The following is a 19664-nucleotide window of genomic DNA, read 5'->3' on the forward strand; positions in this document are numbered from 1 at the left end:
GGTAGTCTAGTGGAATTGTCACACCTTAACAAATTATCATCCTGTTTCCAATATTTTTATCTAGTACATGTTCTCTTTCATTGTAGCATGGACTTGAAGAGATAGTTATGAATTTAGAATATCATCAAGTGACTTTTAATAAGGCACTGTTTTCAGTGGATGAACCGACATCATGCAGTGTGACAGGAAAACGCCCGTGAGACCAAAGATGGCTTAGATAAAAGGGAAGACGATGCAGAAGGTGCATATATACAAGTTCAAGACATAAATATTTTAAATTTTGCATGATGTTCATTTACAAAACCTGTTATGCAACCTCTCAAATAATTCATTATGCTATCTTTTAAGCCTCTGTACCAGAGAAAAATCCAGAGATGGCCCTCAAAGAAGTTAGAAACAAGATGAGAGACCGTCTCAAGTTGTTTAGGTCTGGAGCCACCTTCCCCCACCCACGAGTCGAAGAAATAGATCTTTGAACCACTCCAGGTTACCCGTGACATCAAGATAAACAAAATTCAACTTCAGGGACAATTTGATAATACCTGTTTAAAATTTTTTTTTTAGCTCACCTGGGCCGAAGGTTCAAGTGAGCTTTTCTGATCAAAATTTGTTCGTTGTCTGTCGTCGGCGAAAACTTTTCACATTTTCATCTTCTCCAGAACCACTGGGTCAATTTCAACCAAACTAAGTGACACAAAGCACCCTTGGGTGAAAGGCTTTCAAGTTTGTTCAAATGAAGGGCCATGCCCCTTCAAAGGGGAGATAATCGCAAAAATACGGTGGGGTCATTCAAAAATCTTCTCAAGAACCACTGGGACAGAGAAGCTGAAATTTACATGAAAGCCTCCTGACATAGTACAGATTCAAGTTTGTTAAAACCAATGACCTGGGGGGGGGGGGGGGGGTTGGATTAGATTGGGTCTCAATAGGGGATCAAAGTTTTACTTACAAATATACAGGGAAAATCTTTATGAAAATTGTCTTCTCAAGAAACACTTGGCCAGAAAAGCTGAGATTTACATGAAAGCTTCCCGACATAGTGTAGACTCAAGTTTGTAAAATTCACAGGGTTGTCACTAACGCAAGAATAGGATCACAGAAATTTCATTGGGGTTTTCTGATATGGCGAGTCCCGCAGACGTGTCTCGGACTCTGAGTAAAAATCATAATTTTACTTAGAAGCCCTGATTTGTGTATTAATTAAAACTCATAGGAAAAAATCTAGGTAAAACGTTACGCTCTAATGTGAACCGAGATGATACCACCGAGTTCACAGTGTCCCAATCCAACTTGTTTGTTTAGTGCAGTCAATTAGGTGCAAATTAGAATATAATATTGAAATTTAGATACAAAGTAAAAAACATTTTGCCACTCACAGGCAGTTATTTATATATGTTTCTTTTTCTTTTCTTTTTTTTACAAATCAGGATCTATATTTAATTATAAATGTTTGTTTTCCTGTAGCCATTTTTATTGGAATTGAAAGTAGCTTAGTTTGTAAACTTTGGTAGATTTTACATCATTTTACAAACAAAATTAGTACGCATCTATTTTATCACCATAATTATTTAATTAAAATTTTGTTTAATACTGAATAGGGTTGTAACGATGATAGAGGATTCGGGGAAGTAATTCTGTTTGCAATGGGCAATTAGTTGTATGAGACCGAGTCGTGAATGATTACTTTTAATTTCATGTGTACAAAGTGATCACTGCACTGTTATGCATGGGCTTGGCGAAAATTAACTGATTTTTGCCATTTGTTGAAGATGAAAGTGAACAGAGGTACGACATTAGCTTGTGTTCACTCGGTATAAATAAAGGTGTAGGAAAAATCTAAATGACTCTTTAATTCAACTTTCATGGGACTCAAGCTGCTTACAAACCATGATACCGGGACTTGTCTTCAATATTTTCTAGTGACAACCCTGAATCGTGGCCCCCAAGGGTAGGTTTTGGCCACATTATAGGGACAAAAGTTTTACATACAAGTATATGGGAAATCTTTAAATATGGACCAAAATGACTAAGGTGAGCGATGTGGCCCATGGACCTCTTGTTTAATTATTTGTTTACGTAAGAAATAGTGCTTTTTAGCTCACCCCAGCCATAATTTAAATGAACTTTTCAAAGTACTTGCTTTGGAAGTTCATATAAGTATTGCTGAAATTTATGTATATGTATGTTAAATAAATTTTATTATCAGATTATCATTTTGATTCATAATTTCATTCTTAATTGCCACTTTTACAGAAAAGATATCACATATCCTGGATCTCGAGTTTTATTCCACAGTAGGGTAAGACCAAAACAGGTTAGTAGGATAAATTGGGACTTTCCAGGAGTCCTGCATCAACTCAAAAAGCAGGATTTTTAGGTAGATCCAATAAAATCCTGCAAAATCCCAGTCCTGTCTACTGGGACTTTCCAAGACATGTCCAGAATAATCCCACTTTCTCCCCTTTCAGATTGCAGGATTAAGTGAGACTTTGCAGGACAATAAAAGGCAAATTTAAGTGTTCAAATTATCCTTAAAAGTCCTGAAATGTCCCACTGCCAATACCGTCCCTCTAATTCCTTGTCAATCTCAGTTTCAAAAAAGCAGGACTTTTCAGGACAATCCTGATAAATCCTGGGATTTTGTCTTGGGACTTCCTGGGATATCCTGCTGTATTTTCAATGGGGAAATTATCCTTAAAAGTCCTGAAATGTCCCACTGCCAATACCGTCCCTCTAATTCCTTGTCAATCTCAGTTTCAAAAAAGCAGGACTTTTCAGGACAATCCTGATAAATCCTGGGATTTTGTCTTGGGACTTCCTGGGATATCCTGCTGTATTTTCAGAGGGGTCAGGACTACAGGTTGTACTTTTGATTTGGACTACAGGTTGTACTTTTAAAGATCAATGCTCGGTTGACTGATAAGGCAGGTAGGCTTCTTGTTTTTTAATATGAATACTTTCAAGTAGGTAAAATCTAGATATTATTGACCTGTAAGTTATTTAGATGGAACAGCTATAAATCATCTGACCTTGACTCTTGTCCATATTTGGTAATTATTTCCATATTTGAATGATATCAGGTAAAGGGAAATATATATAGTGCAAGAAGGACAAACACTAAATGCAGGAAATAAACCATGATAACAAGAATGAATGTTTGATTTTCTTTATTGAATTGCAAGTTGATCTACATGTCATGACACACTGCTGTAAGACATTTGTTTATTTGTAGTTTGTGGAATGTTATATGTGTATTCATACGCACACAAAACGGTGCTAAAAAAACCAAACTCAGATCTAACTTGATTGAAACAAAATGTGTCTTCATAGCTGCAGATATCAATAGAAAAGTAGAAAACACTTGGTGAATGTAAATTATTTAATATGTACATGCCATTGTGATGACCTTTACCTTAAGCGAATGCTTTTATAGGCCTTATAGATGTCTGCTGCTTAATCCTATCAGTCTGATACACGTAAAATATGTTTAAATTAATTAGATACACATGAGCCCATTTACATTACATAACCAATATTTATGGAATAAAGCACATTATCTAAAAATATTGATAATCGCTGCAAAACTTTATTTGGCATGGACTTTTTAAGTCCTGTATTTATCTCCTTGGATCCACCCCTTAACTAGTGTTGCACAGTGTATACCGTGTTACACAGTATGTAATTTTTTTCGGTATGTTATTGATAGTAAGTGTGGTACATGAATTGTTTATCTATAATCCCTTTTTGACAAGACAGGATGGGTTTGGGAACTGTTGTGTTTTTAGAGCTTAGTCTAATAGGTTTTTCTCTGATAGGAGAGCAACTTGTGTCCACCATTGTCATTTTTGAGTACACACTGGGCTTCTTTACATTGCCAGACAACACCACCATCCTTCCTCTGTAATTTGTGATATCTAGCACAGGGGATAGAGCTTTGGACAGGGTATGTTGTAAGGACTGTATTTTCACCTTTGTTTCTTCATTTTTGCATGTTATTTCTATTTTATAAACTTTACAGTCAGCTGATACCAGGATATAGTCCCCGTCTATCTTTTGTATTTTGAAAGGGGGGACAACATCAGTCGAGATTTGGCCCACGGTTGACGATTCTCGTCTTCTGGTGTCGAATACTTGAATGTCACTAGACCATGTCCCATCCTGCTGAACACCTCCGAAAATGTAAATTTTTTCCCACATCACGAAGGAAGATGCTGAATGGACGGCAGTAGGAATTTCACCTATACTTTCCCATTTGCGACTTCTGATGTTATACGACTCAACAGAGCTTAGTACATGTGCACTACTACCTGCTCTCGACTTCGGATTTCTGCCTGCTACCACAAAGATGGACTCCCTCACAGCAGCCATGACATGGCCACATCTTCCTCTTTTCATCTGGGCCTCACACAGATTCCATTCATTTCTCTCACTGTCATAATGGAGCAGACTCTTTGAATTGTTTGTTCCACCAGCAAGGAAGACGTCCTTCCTAAAGGACACCGTTTGGAACTCGGATCCAGGATTATCTTTTATAGGGATGGGAGATATAGTGTACCATCGAGCCTGCTGGAAGCTAAAGGCCCACAAGCACTTACCATCCTGGTACATCTGTGCTGTTTTCTCCATGTCAAATTCTGTGACAATTAGCATGACTTCCTCTATGTCATCACTGTTTCTGAGATGGAATCTTGTGGAGCAATACTCATGTTGCCTGGCAGGTAACATATGGAAATTTCTAGCCTCATCTAGATATCTACGACAAGAGTCATCTTCTGTTAGGAGTTCATCGGTGTATAATTCATGAACGAGATACTCTGGACTTATCTGGATCATTCGGATGTGTCTGAACAGCTTCCCAATGTACTGTTTTCTCTTTTTTACGTCACTTTTTATCCAACGTAAAACTGCTTCACAGATTTGTTCTTCACAAACAGGAACTAAATCATCATCCTTTACAATACTCTGTACTTCATCAAATTCTAGCTCCACAAATTCTTGGGTCTTCCAGAGACCGTTAAATCCTTCCAGGACATATGGCCGACACTGCTCAAAGAGAGTGTTGCATCCAAAAGTTCTAGATATTTTAAATAACTCTAAGCAGTTTTCATTATCCATCCCAGTCCCTAAGAACTGTTCACAGCTCTTCTGTAGTGCATCAACCTTTAAGCAAATACAAAGTCAGAATTTAAATCTGTCATAAAAATATGATATTCCTTATAAATATCATATCTGGATGCAATACATAATGTTTGGAATGCCGAAAAGCTTGTAATTGTGAATATGTATGTATATACATGCACACACTGTATAACCAGCTGGAATTTTTTGTGATTTGATCCCTAAATGGTAGCAAATTATTATACTCTGCGTTTGCAATTTCTGTGGTTGCATTTCAGTTACACTTACCTATGTGCATGAATTTAATTGTTAAACTGTTTATAAAAACCCCACTTTTTAAAAATTGTTTTCCCTAATTTTTTAAGCTTCTTACATAGTACAAATTGTTGTCAATGACTGTTTTAATGCAAATTTCTAGATTTTCTTAATGTTATATCTCGTTGATTTATTGTGTTTTCATTTTGATAATTTTACAGATATAAGATCTTCATTTAATTTCATTTAAAGTAGACCTATACACGGCCTACGTCACAGTCAAATGTAAATGCGGAACCACTCGTCCGTTTTCCGAAATGTGGTATTTCAAAGATAACAGTTTGATTTTTACATGGTGATATGATTGTCCGATATTGATTCCTTCCAAGGCGTTCTTATCAGCTGCAGTCAAATTTTGTACAATGTATTTTTAAAAATAAAAAAAAGGAGGGGGGGGGCAAAGATGATTCAAGCTTTAGATAAAAATCGGTTGGAGAACAGACAACAATTTGGCGGATGAGGGCGTCCGTGAGATACATTGACTATTCATGTATGTAAAAGTTTTACAATGATCCATGTTCAACATATGGAATTACGCGGGCATCAGAAAGTTGGAGAGACGGATGGGAAAGGGGGACCAATTCATGTTTCCACCAGCATCATAATAATAATATTATTTCTTTTGTGAGGATCCGGGTCAAAGTAGGTCCTCAGTACCCCATGCTTGTCGCAAGAGGCGACTAAATGGGACGGTTTCGGATGAGACCACAAAGACAGAGGCCCCGTGTCACAGCAGGTGTGGCACGCTAAAAATCCCTACTGAAAGACCGTCGGCGTCGAGCATAGGCCTAAGTTTTGCAGCCCCTCACCAGCAATGGTGACATCTCCATATGAGTAAAAAATTCTCGAGCGTAATAATTGCTAATTCAAAACTACGCAGCTGTTGAATCCAAATTATCATGAACAAATACATGGTAAGCTTGTGTAAAAATAGAAGTTCACATTTCGCTGCTCCAGTGACCACAGATGTAGTAGTTGTGTTCGCTGCTCCAATGTTGCAGATATTGACACAAGCTTCAAAGAACGGCGCAAGCTTCAAAGAATGGCTACAAATAATTTGTTTTATTTCACCGACCGTCATAAAGTTGTCATTTTTTCCTCATCCCCTCTCCTGTTTTTTCAAAATTATTGGGGCGGCATCTGTATAACGCGATAACAGTGTAGTTCCTTATTGAGATTGTATCTACATAGATCGGTGTAAGTGGTGTACATGTACGTATATCCAATTTATGTACATGCAAATGATTCCATGATAAAAGATATAACACACATTACACACATGCATTAATCATTATACATGTAGCAAAACTATCAAAATTCAGTTTGTTACTTTCGTTTTACATTCACATTGTGAATACCCTCTTCTAGAATGATTTGTTTTCAGATAAAATGTAAAAATCTAATTGCAAACCACATGTATCTATAATACTTCTAGTTTAACATAGTTCAAATTATTATCCAAAGTTGTAAATATACTTAAATTTCACATGACGTATGAAAATATGATAATGTATAATTCAAGATTTTTTTTTTTGGGGGGGGGTGTACTTGTTATAGAGCTTATAGCTTTTGAAATGGTACGTCAACATATGATTTTCTTTTGCAAATCCTTTTTCTGAGATAATAATCTGTAAATTAGAAACAATTTATTCAAGGTTTAGTCCATAAAAATTGGGGGGAAAGACCAATATTGACATCAAATGGCATTTTCAACAGTATTTCTTTTAACATGTGTGGGCTCACAAAGTGTACATTATGAAAATAGGTATTCAAATTTATTAAAATAAATGATTACATATCATTAAAAAATGGGTATATAGTCTATGTTGCTTCTTACAGCTCATTTGTTTTGGAAAAATAATAATTATTAAGAAAAATAAGAAGGAGGAATACATTTTCATTAATGCTGATTATATGTGGATGGGGTACTTACTTTTGAGAAGCAATAACAATGAAATTAGCATGTTGACATATATATTTTTCAATGTTTATCTATTACTGGAATATATATCTATCTTATAAAGGCATTTTTTCCATGATTGAGTCCATTTAAGGCCGAGTATAGGTCTACCTTAATTGTGTTTTATTCCTCTTCTTATACCCTTGTAAAGCGCCTTAGAGTAATTTGTTTTATATAAGGCGATATATGAATTTTATTATTATTATTATATTCTGTGATTCACTGATTTTCACAAACTAGTGGTCAAATTAATGGTCTAGTCACTGGTTAGCCCTAGGTCATGATGCCAATTACCTTAGACACCCATCCATTATGAAGTGAAGTGTGACAGTCTGGACAAGGTATTCAGGTGATCAATGTTAATTACAAATAATGGCTGAATTAAACTCAATATTATGTAACTGTTTATACAGGAGGGAACCCAAATAGATTTACAAAACTGAATTTCTTTTAACTGCTCAGTGAATTGCCAGTAATGGTGAATTTGTTATACTGCCACCCCCACTTTATTGCCCAAATTGGTCTTGAACAAAAGTTGGCAATATATCAAGGGAGCACTGTATATACATATATGTGTATATGAAATAGAAATGTTACCTGAAATATGGCTGCTGCCCTGAGTAACTGCACAACATTATCTTGTGTGATATTTTCTTTGCCTGTGTAGATGTACTCTTTAAAAGCAGCAAATGTCTCTTTCTCAATGTCAGGAAGCTCAAGGCGACTTCCGCGTTGTTCCATCATACCCGAGCTAAACATGGATTTAAAGTAGGGAGAACCTGCAGAGAATGATTGCATACAATAATTGAATGTGGTGTTCTTTTTCTTCAGTATAGATAATTATTTCACATTTATAACGAACCCGGCCTACAGTGTAAAGCAAGACAGAAAACTTTAAAATGGGGGGAAAATTGTCTTCTTTTCCTACAATCACATACAATATACTTATTAATAACTATATAACACACAGAAAGTGATATTTATCAGAAGTAAATATACAAGTATCCTGGAGGTAAAATTGTCTTCTTTTCGGAGCTACAATCACTTTCCTTACAATTAATCAGAAAGTGATTTGTCAGAAGGAAATATAGAATACAAAAAGTGATTTGTCAGAGTATACAAATTTGTTTGTACATATATCCTGTCCATACTCTCTTTTGTTATTCAGAAGTCTTGCTGCCATTAATCATGAATATATTTTAATATTAGATTGTTCATAGTATATTTAATCATAGTCATGAGATTTTTCATGAAACAAGCCACAGATAGAGTTTGATCACATAGTCATGAGATTTTTCATGAAACAAGTCACAGCTGGTCGATCTATTACTTTTGTGTGTAACAACAGACTGCATGAATTGATCTTAAAAATGGTGTTGAATGAAATGAAAGTAGGTATTAATTTACATATTGTCCGTACCTGCAGATAATAGGAGTTTGTGACAAGGAAAGCTCTGCCCCTCCACAATGATTTCAATGTCTGAGTTCTGGCCCTCCATCCCCATCTCCATAATACCTCTCATCATGCTCTCCAGGTACCTCTGCCTGGCACTGTCGGACAGGTCCTTCCCCCAGCTGGACGAGAAGCTCACTCCCCCGCTGGCACCCCCCTGCTCTGCCATGCTGCTGTGTGACGGTGCTCTGGGTGATAACTCTCTCTGACCTATAGCATTAATAGTACATGCAGTGCCCATTATATGTCAAGAGCATGCTTGTTCAGACTTCCCTTTGTATGATTTGTTGATTAAGTGTGATAAGATCTGTGTTATTTAAATCACCAGCCAAGACATGCTGTGTGGTTTCACTGAACATTTAAATTTCTGGTAAATTTGATCAATACTCAGTTAAAATGAATCTAGGTTTGTTCTTCCTGGTGTATGAAAGTCAAATTTAATCTTTAGTTCCAGGAAATACAATGTTATGGAGATTAAAATCTGCATTATTTAAACCCCGTATGTTTATGCATGCAGCTCTAACACAGGAAACTCAAATTTTTAAAAGAGGTTTAAAGTCAGTATTTTTATATACTCAAATAAAATGTATGATAATTTTGTATTAGGATTGAGGTTTAAAGTTTGAGATTACATGTAGGAGATAAGAGGAGTTAAAGCTGACATGAATTAATAAATATAGTATAATTCTATATGTCCGCCATATTTCTCTGCTAATCCGCCATATTAGTTGGAATTTCTATTGTTATATGTATCTGGGTTCGCATGGTATATAAGGGGACGAGCTTTGCTACGCTTCACTTCATATCAGTGTCTTCGATTTACCTGTGCGGGTAGCTTCGACAGGTAACACGTACATCTCCGATACTAATTTATAGGACATCAAGAAGAAATGAAATCACGTTTTGGAACACCACGCAGTGCTCAAAATTATAATAAACATATTGTACAGTAGTAAATCATTCTAAATATATATATTTGGATAAATATATATAGAATGCCTTTTCTTTACGTGAACGTGCGTACATTTGCAGTAAATATGTCAAAACTATACAAAAATGCGGAGAAATATTTCATCTTTTATCTATTGATAAAATGGAATAAGCAAAGAGTATACAATCTATACCATTCACAATTACTTCAAGTAAAAGGCAAAGACATAAATACTACTGTACTTATAAAAATGGCATGTATGCTCGCCATGAAAACGCATCGAATGCGGACGACTATTTACCTGGGCCTACTCGTAATATCTGTAAAGGACCGCAGATGTACGTGTACACTTGTCGAAAATACTCTAAGTAGTAGTAAAACTCCCTTTATTTGCATAATCCATGAAACAAAACGATAAACTCCATTTGCATTCCAACAGTAAACAACATTGTCCATTCTACAGACTGCGACACACTTAGCCCGTGCCGATCAGCTATCTTCAATCAGGGGAAGTATCAGAGTATAATATTTACCCTGTATTGTGCATGAATCCTTATACCATATGATTTACTGGTCAGAGTATTGCAGATTTATAAATCAGGAAAACGTTTAGGTACATAAATTTGCATATACAACACTGTACGAGTGTATGGGATGAGAGAGAGAGAGAGAGAGAGAGAGAGAGAGAGAACAACGAGAGAGATAACGACGAGAGAGAGAGAGAGAGAGAGAACCGATGATCTTGTAATAATCGTGCTCTTATTAAGACAAATGATATCGTTAATGCAATAAAAAGAGAACAGTACTAGTAACGCAATATTGCTCTCATCAATTGATAATACAGATTTATTTGATTCATTTAAAGCACGCATTAATTAAAAATTAAACATATTTTTAAATAATGTTATTTTCAATTACTTCATTTTATGCTAATTTGGCGCTCAATAGATCTTATATATCTATGCCATTTTGCGTTATTACATTCTGCGTCTAACTCGACGCAAATTGTACTAATGCAAAATGTAATAATCGAGTTTATCATATTATGCGTCGTTATCAAACATCAAGGGGAGAGGACAAGAGTGTCTGTCACCCACCTTTAATAACAATATACATTTTTTGTTACTTTGTAATGCAAATAAAAGATACATTGAGTGACAACCCCTCCCCCACTTACCCCAGCTTGAAAGTTCTGATATAATAGTAGAAGACACACACCACAACCAATTAAAAAAATGAAGATATGAGGCACTCATAGTAGAGGACTCTAACCACCCCATCCGACCCCCACTCGACATTTTGAATATAATAAAAAAAATTGTCTTCCTGTAAACATAATATTATGTTTACAGGAAGACAATTTTTTTAATTATAGATATTTAAAATGTCGAGTGTCTGTGTGTTTTATGAAGTAAAAGAAGCAGATAACAATGCCTTTGTAACACTTTCCGTATGAAGCTTTTTTTTTTTTTATATATATATACATGTATAAGCGTCCTCTATACACTAATTAGACACTAAGGCTTTGGAGGACAAGGGAAAGATATCTTATATAAAGAAATAAGTGTTTTCAACATACAGTGTACTCCACTTATATTGAATTCAACTATATTGAACTATCTGTAATATTGAATTCGCCTATATTGAACTATCTGTAATATTGAAGTCGCCTATATTGAACTATCTGTAATATTGAAGTCGCCTATATTGAACTATCTGTAATATTGAAGTTGCCTGTATTGAACTATCTGTAATATTGAAGTCGCCTGTATTGAACTATCTGTAATATCAAATTTAAAATAAATATCCCAATAACAATATCTATATAGTTGAATATCGGTTACATTGGTTGGTCCTCTGAATTTCAATTAAATTATTCTGGAGTAGAGTGTATATAAGGCACTGTTTTTCTTTTGGTAATATGAAATTCATATGATACTGTTAGAATCCTGAATAGTGAGTACTTTTTTATGAACCAAAACGAGATGTGACCAGAGGAGGAATCTTTTTAACAGATCACTCCAGTCACCATATTTCATCTTTCTTTTGTGAGAATATAATTCTAATCTCAGTATACTCTCCAGGGTTTTTTTTTTCAATTTGATAAGAACAAATGTACCCATTTTATTGTCTCAATGTTTTTAAAATCTTATTATTAAATTGCAAGTATTTTTGTTAATTCAAAAACTTATTGAAAATAGGAAAATAGTACATTTATTTGAACAGTGCATAGTGTCTAAAGTTACCTTGAGGAGATTACAAAACATTACAACTGTAACTTGCTGGTATCCTTGAAATAAGTCAATTTAATATATGTACATGTAAGGTTGATTTGTTGATTGAATATGAAGGTTTTAATATTTCTAGAGTTGCATGCTTTACAGGTGTTGGTGAAAACAGGAGAGTTGATAAAGACGTTATGCTCTATTTGAAGGTTGTTGACTTCGGTCCCTAGATTGTGAAATATGACCTAATAAAATAGTTCTATCTTATCTTTTTGACCCAGATGTGATGAATACACTGTACATGAGGTTTAAATATTTTAGTCTCTGTACATGAGAGTAAGTATCTGTTTGTCATTAAATCTTACATACGATTTAGGTTACTTGGCCATCCTCTGGAAGACAACGGATGTAAACGACACCAGTTTGATGAGATGAAATCTCTGCCTTCCTCTTCCTCAGTTTGTGAGTCATTCATCTTAAACAGTTGTCCTGCCACTTGATAATCCAGATTTTTATAAAAATAAAGTGAAGACTTGAAACTGCAGCATGTGCTTTACAATTTGATCAGCTCAGGTTGATAAAATTACTAAAGTCCACTGCAGTACAAAGTCATTTCACATTGCTGATAAGCAGTGAATATATATATATTTTGTGTCCTTGTTAATCATATTTATAATGAAGCAAATGTAAAATTTCCTTTTTCCCACTCTCTATAAAGCATATAGAATGTCATTTTGATGGAGGAAATACCTAGCTTTCATCAGCTGTATCGATGACAGAGAAATATTGAGAGTTGTATTGGAAAATATTTGTCAGATCACAAGTGCTTTATTCGCAAATAATAATGAAGCAAACTTTAAACATACTAGTCAATATTCTAGTTGGCCAAACTTTTCAGTACCTCTTGAGAATAAAGTGTCACAAAGTTCCAATAAAGGCTTGTAAGTGATTTGAACTGAATATTACTTTTGATTACCATGATAGCACATAAGCATGTAAAATTCTGTTTAAGGTGATGTGATATGGTAAGTTAGAATCTTGATCTGACCTTACCAATCAGCATGACAAAACAAGGTGGTCCAGACACTCCAAAGAATAGCAGACTCCAGGGTCCATGTCCGTTTGGAAAAACAAACTGGTTGTCCCGATTCACCTTCTGGTAAGCCTGCAAACAAATCTGGAATGTAAATTTCAGAGTTTCTGGGCATACTGTAGTATTGCCTTTCTCTCCATCTATCATACCATCAGTCTGTCTTACCATCCATCCTTCTGTCCGTGTGTCTATCCATCCATTTGTTCATCCGTCCGTCTGTCCATTCATCTGTCCATCTACCTGACTCATTATAATGTCATTCTGTATATATAGGTAGATGTTCTAGTTATAATATCATTCTGTATATATAGGTAGATGTTCTTGTTATAATATCATTCTGTATATAGGTAGATGTTCTTGTTATAATGTCATTCTGTATATATAGATAGATGTTCTAGTTATAATGTCATTCTGTATATAGGTAGATGTTCTAGTTATAATGTCATTCTGTATATATATATAGGTAGATGTTCTAATTATAATGTCATTCTGTATATAGGTAGATGTTCTTGTTATAATGTCATTCTGTATATATAGATAGATGTTCTAGTTATAATGTCATTCTGTATATATAGGTAGATGTTCTAGTTATAATGTCATTCTGTATATAGGTAGATGTTCTAGTTATAATGTCATTCTGTATATAGGTAGATGTTCTAGTTATAATGTCATTCTGTATATATATAGGTAGATGTTCTAGTTATAATGTCATTCTGTATATATAGATAGATGTTCTAGTTATAATGTCATTCTGTATATATATAGGTAGATGTTCTTGTTATAATGTCATTCTGTATATATATAGGTAGATGTTCTAGTTATAATGTCATTCTGTATATATATATATAGGTAGATGTTCTAGTTATAATGTCATTCTGTATATATATAGGTAGATGTTCTAGTTATAATGTCATTCTGTATATATATAGGTAGATGTTCTAGTTATAATGTCATTCTGTATATATAGGTAGATGTTCTAGTTATAATGTCATTCTGTATATATAGGTAGATGTTCTAGTTATAATGTCATTCTGTATATATAGGTAGATGTTCTAGTTATAATGTCATTCTGTATATATAGGTAGATGTTCTAGTTATAATGTCATTCTGTATATATAGGTAGATGTTCTAGTTATAATGTCATTCTGTGTTTAGGTGGATGTTTCCGCTGTTCCGATTTGGCTTCAGACATCCACTGACACAAGATCACCTTTATGATGTCTTGCCGGAGGATGAATCGGAATTGTTAGGGGACCGCATGGAAAGGTAAAGAATGATGGTTTACTTCATACACAAAGACAATGGATTATCTCATTAAAACATGAGACAGACATCTGTTATTGATATTTTGAAAGATATCTAATACCCACCTGTAGTTTACCTGTAGTTATTATTGATAGGTAAAGTCACAACTATTTAATACTTACCTGTAGTTATTATTGATAGGTAAAGTCACAATTATTTAATACTTAATTAACTGTAATTATTATTGACAGATAAAGTCACAACAATTTAATACTTACCTGTAGTTATTATTGATAGGCAAAGTCACAATTATTTAATACTTAACTGGAGTTATTATTGATAGGTAAAGTCACAATTATTTAATACTTACCTGTAGTTATTATTGATAGGTAAAGTCACAATTATTTAATACTTACCTGTAGTTATTATTGATAGGTAAAGTCACAATTATTTAATACTTACCTGTAGTTATTATTGACAGGTACAGTCACAACTATTTAATACTTACCTGTAATTATTATTGACAGGTACAGTCACAACTATTTAATACCTACCTGTAGTTATTATTGATAGGCAAAGTCACAATTATTTAATACTTAATTAACTGTAATTATTATTGACAGATAAAGTCACAACAATTTAATACTTACCTGTAGTTATTATTGACAGATAAAGTCACAACTATTTAATACTTACCTGTAGTTATTATTGATAGGCAAAGTCACAATTATTTAATACTTAACTGGAGTTATTATTGATAGGTCACAACTATTTAATACTTACCTGTAGTTATTATTGACAGGTAAAGTCGCAATTATATGAAACCTACCTGTGTTATCATTGACAAATATTTTGGAAGTTCGAGATAATGAGGTTTGACTGTATTTTAAATTTATACAGATTTTGAAATACCCGTTAGCTCCACAAAGATTGAACCTCCAAGAAATATAACAGTTCTGCAGACTACGCTGTATACTATTTATTTGTACTGTCACTGTGGGGAATCCAGAATAAATTCTTGACATAGAAATATAGCATGATATCCCATTGTCTAAAAGCCACTCAAGAAGATGTAGAATTGATGGTTGTGATTTGGGTTCTGTCTTTGATATTTTCTGATTCTTGTAGAGCTTGGGATGCTTACTCGAGAAGATGTAGGGAGAGAAAGAAGAAACCGAGTCTGTATTGGGCAGTCATTGCCGAGTTCAAGTGGGAATGGGGCATCAATGGCATATTCCTAGTCATCTCCGTAAGTCATTTTTGTAATTTGAATATACTGTAAAGGTACATTTTTACTCATGGTACTTATTTCCTCTAAGTCCACGGCCATATGAACTCTGCATATTTTCATACCAGCAGACTCCAAGTATGTAAACTAATTTCATATAAGCCACATACAACTTGGCAGAATTTTATATTTCATACCCATGGACCAAACAAAATATGATAATCCATGAAATTATGACTCCGTGGAATTAAATACGTCTTCAGTATAATATAATCCTAGTCATGTCATTGTAAGTCTAACATACTAAATATACTGATACATGTACAGTTAATCCTGCCAACTTCATTACCTGTGTACTGTATTGTACTGAGAATTCTGACATTATTTTGTATTTCTAATCATCTTTTGTCCATGTTCTTCACACAGTGCTATCCGACATCCTGTCTAACATGACATCCCATCTAATCTATCACAAACATAGTCACCCAAAGCATGTTGAATTAGACAGGTTTCACTGTATATCTCTGAGTTTTCTTTTAAACAGTTTGTAAGTTTTAAGTTATGTTAAAAAAAATTGCATTTTTTAATCCATGCTCTTATTCAGGTTTTAAATTGCAAACCTTGGAACAGACATATTTTCAGAATGCTCTGTTGTTTATATGTATAACAACTAAATGTGTATCCTCTGTATGTCTTTAGGAAGGTATTAGGATATTACAGCCCTACTTGACAGGACAGATAGTGTCGTATTTCCAGCCGGGCTCCAGTCTCTCGAGTACAGAGGTGTATATTTACGCGACTGTGATGGGGGTCAGCACCATGATACAACTCCTTGTCAACCCTAAATATTTCTTCACCAGCCACCATATTGCTCTGAAAATGAAAGTAGCTGTAGCTAGTCTTATTTATCGGAAGGCAAGTACATTTTGTTGATATATAAAAGAAAAATAGCCAATAAGCAGAATTTATTGATGTAAAATAAGATTTGCTGAATAGGAAGGGTCTATTGATATTCAAGAAAGTTAGGTGAATAGAGGCCTCTCAAACAGGCACTCAACGTTTTAAATATCTATAATAAAGAAATTGTCTTCCTGTAAACATAATATTTACAAGGTATATCACACCGCCATCTTGGTTTTCTGTTTTACTAGCTGCATCGCTTGAAAATTTCGGTGAAAAGTTCGAAATAATATGATAATTAGACCCCTACCATTTAGAAGCAACTATGTCAAGGTCCTACCTCTCGCATCGTCATGGTGAACTGGAAATAAAGTCCATTTATTGGCTATAATCAACCGTCAAACATCGTCTACTGCTTCTCAAATGCGAGAAATCGCTGAATAGTGGACGAAAGTTGACATGATTATGCAATTGAGAATTCCCTTGTTAATGTATCCTCTGATGCTTGTGCAGGGAAAAGGGGGGGGGGGGTGGCACTGAATGCAGGGTAGTTACAGCCCTGCAAACAATAAAATTCAGGCACAATTGTGTAGTTTCGGGACAGGCTGGCACGGGAAATTTATTTTAAAACTATATCGCATCACCAAAACAACATTGGAAATGCTCATGACCCCCCCCCCCCCCCCCCCCCGTTTCGACACCAACCCACGTTTTGTCACCCATTGGTACGACAGATAGGCAGTACAGGACATTTAGATGTATAAATGTCACTGTGAACGTTTGAGAGTATACCCACGTGTAGGCTCGCTTGCGTACACGTGTGTGTTAATTCAATTTTGAACTTTTCTTATACATATGACATTTACTTTCAATTAGGCTAATTTTAATACAACGAATGCATGAATAAGTGAAGTTATCATGTTTAACGTAAAAAATTAAATAATTAAAGTATATGTTAATAGAATAGAGTTCAAGATCTATTACCTCTCTCTCTAGAACATAACTGCTAATTATAATATTTACCATTTTTAATTTTATCGACCAATGAGAAAGGGCTATCCCAAAATTATGTCAACGTATGTCCACCTTTCAGCGAAGACAATTTTTTTATTATAGATATTTAAAACGTCGAGTGTCTGTGGCCTCTCATTATCAGATGGAACAAATCACTGTAAGATGATCTGGTTTTAAAAAAAATCTTTTGTTGTATATGTGCTGGTATACAAAGCTGAATATTAGTTTTCTGTTTTATACGCCCATCTTTAGATGGGATGTATTTTGGTACAGCGATGTCTGTACGTACGTACGTCCATCCGTCCGTCTGTAGACGCTATGATTTCCGGGCTCTAAAGCATTATCCTTTCCACCTACCGTCACCATATCTTATATATGGACTACCCATGGGATGAAGATGTTCCCTATCGATTTTGGGGTCAAAAGGTCAAGCACACTGACATTGGAAGTAGCAATGTGGTTTCCGGGCTCTAAAGCGTTATCCTTTCCACCTACAGTCACCATATCATACATATGGACTACCCATGGGATGAAAATGTTCCCTATCGATTTTGGGGTCAAAAGGTCAAAGGTCACGTGCACTGGACATCGAAGTAGCAATATGGTTTCCATTTAAATTCTTTAACGGCTTTTTTCATCGCATGGAGATGCTGTGTTCCTAGATAATCCATTTCTCCCTACAAACGAGAATACCCAAGGTTTGTCATGCCATTTGTTTTTTACACTCAGAAAAGAGGTAGTTTATACCTATTACCAACACCCTTTGGGAGATTGGGGTAAGCGGGGGGTATTCTTAGTGAGCATTGCTCACAGTACCTCTTGTTTAAAAATTATTGTTATATGGAGGGTACATGATTTGTCCGGCAAACTCCTCCCACAATTTTCAAGTGAGGACCATCTTGTTGTACAGAGTGTTTGTATTGATATTGAAGATGTACATGTGCCAAGGATTTTGATTTTCTTCAATTCTTGAGAAAATTACAGGTTGTTGAACTTAGTCAGTTTTGAGGAATTATTACATAGAGAGTACATGATTTGTCTGTTGTTCCTTCCAGAGTTTTCAAATGAGGACCTTTTTATTCTACCGAGTATTTGTAAAAGTATGGAAGGTGTGCCTGTGGCAAGGATTTTGATTTTCTTCAAATTTTTAAGAAAATTACTGATTGTTGAACTTCCCATTTGAGGAAATATTATATTAAATAAAGGACATGGTTTGTCCTTATAACTTCTCTCGCAGTTTAGAAACTATGGTATTTGTAAATAACTTGAAAGATGCATAGTGCACGGTTTTAAGCTAAGACCTTTTATTCATATTATGCAAAGAAAGTTATATGTCACAGCCTAATGATGGCTGTTAAGAAAAACACCCTATGTAATCATTTTCACATGTACCGTTTGTGGTACTCTTGTTAAAATTTAGAATTATTGATACAGTAAAACACAGTTATAGTGAACCTCCAGGGCCAGATAAAGACAATGTGTTATTACCAATCTTCGTTATATCTAATAAGATTTTCGTTATTCTTCTCTCATAGGGGAATAGATATCACTTCACAATAAGCATGAATTTGTTGTAAGAATGTCCATTGTAAGCTTGCTTTACTGTATTTGTTAATTTATTGGCACATGTATATAATATTTAGATTTTGAAAATGAGCAGCTGGTCTAAACATGCCACAACATCAGGAAAGATAATCAACCATCTGTCCACAGATTTGGAAAAATTCACATATGTAAGTAGTACTGGCCTGATCATAACAGTAGTCATGAACCTTATTAGGAAAAAGACAGGTACTTAATTTTATGAAATGGTTGAACTTTATATGTGACAGACTATTGAGAGTTTCCACTTCTGCTGGCTGGGGCCCCTGGAGATTTGTGGGATTCTGTATTTACTGTACAGACAGATTGGATACCTGAGCTTGCTGACTCTGGCTGTCATTGGAGTTCTGCTACCACTCCAGGTTGCCTTAGGTTGGATCTATGGGAAACTTAGGTAAGAACCTTTCGAATGATTCAAAGCTGTTTCTATTTGTGTTTATCCTGTAACAGGAAGGGAGAAAATGCAACGGACCAGACCGGAATTCAAACCCGGGCCCCCTGAATCTCTAGTCATGTGCTCTACCAACTGAGCTAACTGGCCACCGGCAATCGAACCCAGCTAACTGCTACATTCCTCCCT

General features: G+C 34.9%; 2 protein-coding genes across 8 annotated transcripts in view; one reads left to right on the plus strand and one right to left on the minus strand.

Annotated features, from left to right (window-relative positions):
• The window catches only part of LOC125681646 (ATP-binding cassette sub-family C member 4-like), a 58652-nt gene that overhangs the window by 7930 nt on the left and 31058 nt on the right, over window positions 1-19664 (plus strand). For 4 of the 7 annotated variants that reach the window (XM_056155193.1, XM_048921809.2, XM_048921812.2 and 1 more), the window contains 7 exons: window positions 12379-12464; window positions 13015-13161; window positions 14251-14361; window positions 15469-15589; window positions 16268-16483; window positions 19126-19215; window positions 19315-19478. In XM_056155193.1, coding sequence (XP_056011168.1) covers window positions 13064-13161; window positions 14251-14361; window positions 15469-15589; window positions 16268-16483; window positions 19126-19215; window positions 19315-19478 — 800 coding nt within the window. In that variant the 5' untranslated portion in view covers window positions 12379-12464; window positions 13015-13063. Of the gene's footprint in view, window positions 1-9114; window positions 9404-11240; window positions 12212-12291; window positions 12465-13014; window positions 13162-14250; window positions 14362-15468; window positions 15590-16267; window positions 16484-19125; window positions 19216-19314; window positions 19479-19664 lie in introns of those variants that run through there. The other 3 variants (XM_048921810.2, XM_048921811.2, XM_056155195.1) reach the window with 3 other exon arrangements.
• On the minus strand, window positions 3151-11090 carry LOC125681647 (kelch-like protein 24). The gene is made up of 4 exons (XM_048921815.2): window positions 10955-11090; window positions 8814-9056; window positions 7991-8172; window positions 3151-5160 (listed from the first exon to the last, which is right to left on the minus strand). The coding sequence occupies exons 1-4, from the start codon at window positions 11073-11075 to the stop codon at window positions 3697-3699; spliced, it is 2010 nt and encodes a 669-aa protein (XP_048777772.2). The 5' UTR covers window positions 11076-11090; the 3' UTR covers window positions 3151-3696.

This window comes from Ostrea edulis, chromosome 2, assembly GCF_947568905.1.
Source record: "Ostrea edulis chromosome 2, xbOstEdul1.1, whole genome shotgun sequence".
Lineage (NCBI taxonomy): Eukaryota > Metazoa > Mollusca > Bivalvia > Ostreida > Ostreidae > Ostrea > Ostrea edulis.

Excerpts from the sequence above, each read along its gene's own strand:
- LOC125681647 (XM_048921815.2), bottom strand. The coding sequence starts at position 11,075 with ATGTCGAGTGGGGGTCGGATGGGGTGGTTAGAGTCCTCTACTATGAGT. Across the intron at positions 8,173-8,813 it reads CAAACTCCTATTATCTGCAG|GTTCTCCCTACTTTAAATCC; the intron begins GTACGGACAATA and ends CATTCTCTGCAG. Across the intron at positions 5,161-7,990 it reads GGGCAGCAGCCATATTTCAG|GTTGATGCACTACAGAAGAG; the intron begins GTAACATTTCTA and ends ATTTGCTTAAAG.